This window comes from Chaetura pelagica, unplaced genomic scaffold (genome assembly GCF_000747805.2).
Source record: "Chaetura pelagica isolate M959 unplaced genomic scaffold, ChaPel_1.0 scaffold45, whole genome shotgun sequence".
NCBI classification, from domain to species: domain Eukaryota; kingdom Metazoa; phylum Chordata; class Aves; order Apodiformes; family Apodidae; genus Chaetura; species Chaetura pelagica.
The window spans coordinates 4,612,506-4,621,461 of record NW_009953217.1 but is presented as its reverse complement, the minus strand read 5'-3'; the positions used below and the strand labels follow the sequence as shown (position 1 = coordinate 4,621,461).

The window sequence follows — 8,956 nt, the reverse complement described above, 5'->3', positions numbered from 1 at the left end:
GCAGCAGACAGGGTCCTCTCTTGGGCAGGGAGAGCGCGTGGCAGCGGCTGAGCAGCCAAGTCTGCTGGTCCCTGGTCCCCCCCAGCACCCACAGCTCCTCTCGAGGGGGGGGGGGGGGGGAGGGGAGGAAAAAGCACATTTAAACAATCCACCTCTGAATCAGCATGGAGATTTCAGCTACAAGCAAAGCTCTTAATAGCACAAACAAAATTAGGGGTAACATATTTACACTTTCAAATAATTTATCTGTAGTAACTTGAAAAGTAACCATAGCTGAGTACTCAGCAGTGATGGGACAACAGCACAGTATTTGTTTGGCTAGCAATGAAATGATGATAGAATCATAGAATCATAGAATCCTAGGGGTTGGAAGGGACCTCGAAAGATCATCTAGTCCAACCCCCCCTGCCAGAGCAGGGTCACCTAGAGTACATCACATAGGAACGCATCCAGGTGGGTTTTGAATGTCTCCAGTGAAGGAGACTCCACAACCTCCCTGGGCAGCCTGTTCTAGTGCTCTGTCACTCTTACAGTAAAAACATTTTTTGTTTATATTCACCTTGAACCTCCTATGCTCCAATTTGCACCCATTACCCCTTGTCCTACCACTGGTCATCACTGAGAAAAGCCTAACTCCATCTCCCTGACACTCACCCCTTACATATTTGTAAACATTGATGAGGTCACCCCTCAGTCTCCTTTTCTCCAAGCTAAACAGACCCAGCTCCCTTAGTCTTTCCTCATAAGGGAGATGTTTCACTCCCTTAATCATCTTCGTAGCTCTGCGCTCGACTCTTTCAAGCAGTTCCCTGTCCTTCTTGAACTGAGGGGCCCAGAACTGGACACAATACTCCAGATGCAGCCTCACCAATGCAGAATAGAGGGGGAGGAGAACCTCTCTTGACCTACTAGCCACACCCAGGAGCTGCAAGTCAAGGAATTGCTTTCATTTTGGTGACTTAGCAAAACAATTATGGTATAGCTGGATTACATTTAGGAGGAAAGACTGAGCTTCATTAATGCTGCTACATCTGCAACAAACCAAACATCTAATTAAAGGCATTCAAGGTCTGGGCAGAGACCACACTCTTCAGCAAGTCTGAGAAGTTCCACTACATTTCCATGTTGCTGCTCACACAAGTACACGGAATTCAACAATACACATAATGATGTCAAAGATGATGGAAAACCTAAGTCCTGAATCCAAGCACATAGTAAAAGTCTATCTTGTACAGAATCATTTGGAATACCAGGCTGATGGTCAAGAGTCCAACTTTAAACACCAGAGTCATTTGCTGAACATCCAAAACAAGCCCAGTACTCTGAGACTTCCTCCACAGATCAGCAACTAACCCAGATGTTAAACACTCTTAAGATCATTTGCAGCATTAAAATGACTGGGACCCATCTTGTTCTGCCATAATTCACTGTGTATAACTGAAGTAAGGTCAGTCACAACCAGCTAGCATGCCTATTTAGATATTACTGTCCAAGTTGTTCACACAAACAGCAGAGTTACCATCAACACAGTTGAAAATATTCTAACACAGTACATTCTCACACTACCAAACCTGACATTTTTAACAAAAAAATAATTAAAATATTAGTATTTGACAAACACTTTTTTTGCACCTCACAGCATTGAACTCCCATGAACACTTTCAACTGTGCAACCTATCCTCTCTCAAGATTTACCCCAAAGGCTCACATCAGCTCACTGAGCTGGCTGAGAAGGATGAAAAGCTGAATCCAAATTCCAGTTAATCCCATTGTTTGAAACATCAAGTCTAGAAGACTGATTGACTGATATCTCAGTCAAGCAAGTAGTTTTAATTACGACAAAATGATTTTGAGAACTTTCATTTTAAGCCCTGACTGATGTTACTGAACAATTTCTGATGTCATGCTGAAGAAAATATAGACCATTAGAGATCAGGAAGAAAATGGAGCTGTTATCCTAAAGAGACTGCTAATTAAACTAGACTCTGGGGAGAAGAGCAACCGGAGGTGGAGACTGAACTTAGTCTTGGGCAGTTAATGCTTTTAATGTTAAAAGCACCTCGACTGAGTTTAAGTTGCTTTAATTGATGTTCTAAACCATAAACTGAATGAAAGGATAAAAGTGGGCCAGTATCCAAAAACTCAGAATGAGTTTGAAGAAATCCTTTTATCAATGCAACTTATTTGCTTAAGTGTAACTCAGTGCTTGCTCTACACAGTAATTTACAATGTCTGGACAGCCATTGTATTTTCTGTTACAGAACAAAGCTGTTTCCAACATTCCAAGAAGAAAGTAAAAACATTGAAAAGATTTAATTTTATGCATATATACAGGGCAAAAGTAACAACAAAACCCCATAACTCCTCAGACAAAATTAAGTGGTTTACATATGCAAATTTGGGACAATCAGGATTAAAACAACAACAAAAAGTCATTACTCAAGCTCAACCTCATATAAAATTCTTACTGAATGCATAAAGGAAAAGTAGGAGAATAGTTTAATAATTTCCCTCTGCACAGTTGTTGCTTGCTTAACTTGGTAGCTTGCAATTCGGCACATGTCAACCCTATGAGCTGCCCACAAGATAACTGTACACCACCTCAATTACACCTGCACAATTAAGTTTCCCTCTCCTTTTCAGCCATGCAAATATGCAAAGATAATTATTGACTTGGGATGCAGCTTGTCTGCATTACTACCAGAAAGCCTTCCAAACAGAACTACACAGATGAGCTCATCTTGCTCATGCTGTATCCTCTCCCCAGGGCCACACAAAGCTCCTTGGTTTCAACTACACTTGCCCAAAATAAAACTGAAGAGTTAGGACTTCCAACTGTAACACTATCATGGCAAGAGAAAGCACCACGTATCTCCTGTATCAACAATACTTTTCAAAGTTGCCAATCCCTAGTTATTAAATCTGAATGTGAGAACTTGAAGTAAAGAATCAGTCATTAAAGAAAAAAGATCACATACCAATTTGCTACTTCTTCTAACAAAGTTGTGGTGTGTTGGTTTTTTTTGTTGCTGTTGTTGTTTTTGTTGGGTTTGAGGTTTTTTGTGTGTGTTTTGGTTTTTTTTTAATTACATTTTTTATTCCATTCTTCCCATACAAAGCTACTGATACACCAAAGACAGCCAACAGGCTTTGATAGTCCTTGCCTTTGATGATATCCCCAGGACCAAAAGCTGGGCTGAAACAAGATATGGAAAGATGCTGAGTGCTCCATGCTGCAGGGAAAAGATTGTATTCCTCAATGCCATGGATACAGACTGCTGTGGATGGTTTAGGATGAATCAAGAGGGTGGTGGTGGGGAGGGCAGCATTGCTTAGAACCCACCAGCTAGAGCTCATTGGTGGGTTCACTGATGAAGTGGTGACCTAAGCACATACTGCTGGCTCCATCCCCATGGCAAAAGCAAAGCATCCTTAAGGACTGTGAACCACAAGTGACTTCCAACAACTGTTGGCATTTTCATACAATCCTATTCCTACATGAACTGTTTGTTTTTAACTCCGATCCTGCCATTCTCAACCCGATTCTGCCAGACCATCACCTTAGTAAAAAAAAAAAAAAGGATTTCAAGTCTAACACTATTTTAGCATATGAAGACAGCTACTTTGAAACAAGACAGTGTCTCTGAAGAAAGAGAAAGAATGAACACCAGAAAAACTGTTGTTCAGGTTCAACAAACCTCTCTAGGATGAAGCACTGCCAATAGTTAGCAACTACCAGTAACAAAAAAACACGGCTTTGCCTGGCAGCAAAGATAACACCTGGACACTTCATCTTTCAAGACCCTGAATAATCCTCTAGAATCTCTGAGATCCTGGTGTGCTATTAAGAGCTGTACAATAAAGTTCAGTGAAGGCAAATATCAAACCCATGCAGCTTCACATTACTAAATACAGTGATCAAATCTGGAGAAAGCGGAACAAAAACCCGAAACAACACATGCTGTAATTAATGGAAAAGAATACTGAACTACTTTAATAAGGGAAACTTTAATATATCAACTCTGCCATTGTTTCGCAGCATTGAAGGAAAGCAGTTTACCAAAATAGATCATCTGCAAAGGAGAAACACAGAACTATCACCAGGCCTGTGGCCACCTTGGCAGGGTGGGATCCCCTCTTGGTGCTGGTCTGGTCCAGGCTAAGGCCCATCTCTCCTCCTTTAATGAGCTTGGGGCCCAGGGAGGTGCAGACTAGGCAAAGGGTGAAGAAGATAAAAGCAAATACCTCTCAGGGAGTTAAACACACTCTGTTTCTGAAGATAAATGAGTAAAATCAGCAACACATTTCCACACAGAGAGAGGAAAGAAATGACATGAGTCAAGCTGCCATGGGCCAAATGCGATTATTCACTTTCCCACCAACAAAGCAGCTACCTAGGAAAGGCACGTCACTTGACACAGGAGGACTAATAAAAGCTTCAGCAGATAGTCATCTGTGCTCAGGAGGCCAAGAGCTCTTTACTCTCAGGACTGAAGAGATCTGGTAGTATGCCAGAGTTGCTGACTACAAGCATCTTGTCCTCCATCTGTCTGTAGCAAGGCAGCTGAGTTTTTGGGATGCCGTGGGCCTCACTAATCACCTGTCTCAGGGAATTGATCAAAACACATTCCGGCATGGATAAAAAACTGTAAGAGAGTTTTTGAATTTATCAACTACCCTGTGGCTTCAACATAGGCACATTTGAGCAAACAGGTGAAGGATTTACACATCTTATCCTCAACAGTTTATACAAGCGTTACATTCATTTGCAGCTGGTGTCTGCTGAGGATAAAAGACCAGAAAGGGTTGGGATTTCAGTAGTGAATTTTGGGCCAAACACTGAAGAGGACACCTACAGACTTTGCAGAATGAGGTCCTACTTTTCACAGCCCTGTTCCCTGACATGAGAACACACAAGAGGATTCAAAACTGGACTGAATCCTTTGCTGTAACAAGTCTGAGTTATGTGCCATACGATTAAAACATGGGAATCACCTTGAGTGGAACAACCTAAAAGCTGCTAATGGATGAGCTGACTCAGGTTGCAGCCTGCTACATAAAACTTAGCCATACATTGTTCTGCTATCTACATCCAGATCAACAAACTTGGATCAAATTCACTCTAAAGGGATGCCATGAAAAAAAAACCCAAATCTATCCCAAACTGACTGCATTTTTTGCTTCAACCCATTCTGCCCAGGCATGGCCATACACTCCTGCCCTCCAACTAGACAACACCCCAATGTTGCCCCCATGCTGGTATTATGCTTAACAGTTGGTCATTAAATCAAAGAGGCCAAACCACAGTGATTAATGTCTCCTCAGCTTTAAAAATGCCTGCATGAGAGAGCACACCTGAAATGTTAGGTTAGGCAGAAGGGCTGAGAAAGTTTATCTACAAAAAAAAGCCTTTATATTCTCGATTGAAAAATTACATCAGAAGTAGAACATGAACAACATATATGTGACACCAACACTGTAACGCAACAGAAGCAAGAGATACCTAGTGTGACAATTAATCCAAACTCTGGTAAGTTTCCTGGTAACAGTAATTCAGACCATGAAATGACTGCCAAATACAGTCTCTTAGATTAGCCTTCTACCACAGAAAACTTAACAGCAGAAAGCTTTTGCTGTTGATTTAGTCAACATTAAAAATTCACATCCTGTCTTAGTCTGTAATAGTAATACTGGCAATATCTGCTCCAGAGTTTTTAGGGATAAAGAAGTTCCATGAATGCTAGTACACATGCAAAGGCAAGATGAGAAGTTAAACAGAAGATGTATTTAAAAAATAAAATGATGGCTTCCCTTTTTTAACTTCAATTAGATTATTAAAAAAATAATCAAATAATAGTAACTATGTTTTTTGTGAATAAAATATCCAGTACTTCCTGTTTCTCTTTTGCAAAGGTCTGTATATAAAACACCTAGCAACACAGTAAGACCATATAGTTTTGAAAACCATAATAAAGAACCTTCTCATTTAATAAAGGCAACGTGGCAAATGAAGAAAAAAGGGCATAAAGCTGATTAAAGATGCATAAATGTCTCACAAGTAAAACTGAGTAGTACTAAATCAGAACTGCACACCTAAATGCTTTTGTCTCACCCCAATGTATTGTGTAATCTGACTCAACCAAACATGCCATGGAAGAAAATATTAAGTGCCAGGTGTTCTTCTTGCAGAAAAAAAAAAATGTATCTTACAGCTGAGACTCAGTATAAAAGAAAGCAAGAAACAAACCCAGCCACAAATACTCCTGTTGGTTCTCCATTGTTTGCCTTTGTGCAGTTATCTGGATTTGTAGATGTTTGTGAGGAGGCATATTTTTCTCCAATTTAAAATGAAATATAAGTAGCTTAAAATTGAGCTGGCGATGATGGAAGGAGAGCGCAATAGATACATATCTCTGTGATCAAATGGAGGAGGCACGGGATGGAAAGAACAATCTGTACTTGTAATCCCCCTGCCCAGGATCCCCTCCAGACACAGCTGTATTTCCTCCTTATCACACAGATGGTGAGACTCACTACAACAGACTGATGGGAGAAATCTTCGTTTGGTTCTTTCAGACAGAGCCACATGGAACTATTAACAAGTGAGGGCAGCACTTACTGGAAAGAAAACAAGAAAATAACTAAGTTTTTCCAGCAAGTTAGCCAACAGGAAAATTCCATTCATGACACGATGAAGATGCTCAATCTGAAAGCTCATGCAATATGAAAAAGCTTCTAACAGTGGTGTTATTATACTCTACACATGCAAACTTTTTGAAATAAAAAATGTGATTAATTTATCACATTCATTTAGTAATTTTCATTAAGGGAGTAACTTAAAAAAACAACTAGAGAGGAATAATCAAGTAGTAATTACCCTCCTCTAATACAAAGCACTATTTGTAGTCTAGCTTCTTGCAGAACAGTAGTGTATCTGAAATGCAGGTTTATTGAATTGTTCAAGTATTTCTTTGAAATGTCAAAAAGTAACTAATTATGAAGAGGCCCTCATACAATTTTCTTATGTTCTCACCAGCTAAAGTTTGCTGCCACAGTCAGGCTAATTACTTGTCAAGTCCTCTTGATCACATTAAATACAGAAAAAACTCACAACAAAAGAAATGTAAAACAAAAATTGTGAATTGGTCCCATCTCAAATGCAAGGAACAATAAATCAAAGGGATGTTTAAAAAGAACAACCAACTTTAAAAATGCAAATGGCCAGGTTCTAAGAATACATTTAGTTATTCATTATGCATACAGTTTGAAAAATGTTAATAAAAATTTTAAAGCACCGTTGCCTGTTTTTAATGAGAACTGTAAACTTGCTTAGATGCAAGGGAGCACCAATTAAAGCTTGATAGATTGATCAGTATTCTGGCACCCACTGACTGCAGGCATCCCCTTTAGCCTCATACAACATCCATGTGGTTCCACTGGTTGGTAAGCTTGCAGGATTAAAGATGTCCCAAGGGTCTTAAAAGGAGTTCTGGGATATATGTTTTTTAGTTTATTTATTTATTTTTAATTATAGATTACAATTTGCAGGTGTGTGATTCCATTTAACTCTGAAATAGACTTCTAGAAATCTGAAGGAAGACAGTTATGAAAGTATGAATGAAACCATGAGTGACCTAACATGTCCAGGTAGGAGCACTCCAAGATGAGACATCAAAAAGCCCTACTCAAATCCCACCAACATCTACTGCTGAGGAAGTGAAGTGTAACTGAAGAGATCACATGCACACACAGAGACAGATGTATTCCAGATTCTTTTTACAGTTCTGGAAATTATACTAAACTAAAAAGAAAATAACGAGAACTAAATCCCTATCAAAACATGTCTCATGAGGATATGACCTCATGCCAGCAGATGCAAAGTTTGTAGACTCCTTGGAAAACCAAGTATAAAAGTTTTTAAGGTTCATACTCAGAAGACTACTTTCAGCTGAGTAATAAAACTCTTCCCAAGCTTGTTTATTTTTTTTTCTCCATATGCAAGAGCTGACAGCTGCAAGCACAGCATGAACAACTAATACCAGAAAATATGGCATAAACCAGAAAATCTCTTGTAAAGGGGACTGAACCAGAAATAATTTGTGACCAGTCACTTTAGTTACATTAAGTGCAACACAGATGGCCTTATTTCCCCTTCATGTAGGCATGGGATAAAATAATGATCTGGTCTTACAAAATGTTGAAGTACTTAAGTGAGTTTCAGCATAACCTGGCCATGCAGCTGAGGGCGGGCTGTTAGCCCAGGATTAGTCAATGAGACTGTCAAACACCTCACAAGACAGTTTTTAATATAACAAGGCATCCCTCCACCACCAGGTATCAGCTCTCTGAGACCCCAACAGCTGTTCAACATTTCTGTTTGGCAGATGTGCACATAACCAGACCTGTCAAAAGTCTCTCAGATTACAAATTCCTCTTCTCACCTTGATAGTGTGGGATGGCTCCAGGACAGCACAATGCAGTCACAACTCTTTTATAGGAAGAGGGGAAAAAAGTAACTTAGCCCTCTTCTACACAATCATCTCTTTCTAAGTACGACCTAAACTAGACAGCCCTCAAAAACCATGAAAGGGTTGTTGAGAACTGCCCTCAGTACCTTCTGTATTTCATGTGCATTTTGCAGCTGTTTACAGGCCAATGAAACGACAGGTTCTACCTGTTTTTCTGTCAAGTAATTTCAGAACTTATCAGACCATTAGGAATTCAAATGTACATGTTCAACTAAGCAAAAGAGCTGCAGATTAGCATAGTAAGAAACAAGTATGTTTCACCTTCCTTTGTGAGGTCTCCCTCTCTCTGGCACACCTGCAGTTGTCCTCCGGTTCACAGTGGAGTAATCAGGATCCAGTTCATACCCTTCATCATCTACTCCAAGGCTGCGGTTATCATCTTCCAGTCCATAGGGCTCTGGTTGGAAGCGTTCTGGTTGGGAGCGGTT

At 40.0% G+C, this 8,956-nt stretch overlaps 1 protein-coding gene across 1 annotated transcript in view; it reads right to left on the bottom strand.

Annotated features, from left to right (window-relative positions):
- The window catches only part of ARVCF (armadillo repeat gene deleted in velocardiofacial syndrome), a 149,900-nt gene that overhangs the window by 65,235 nt on the left and 75,709 nt on the right, over positions 1–8,956 (bottom strand). Inside the window, exon 5 of the mRNA XM_009997651.1 lies at positions 8,790–8,956. This exon is cut by the window's right edge and continues 4 nt beyond it. Within this exon, the coding sequence (XP_009995953.1) occupies positions 8,790–8,956 (167 nt within the window). The remainder of the gene's footprint in view (positions 1–8,789) is intronic.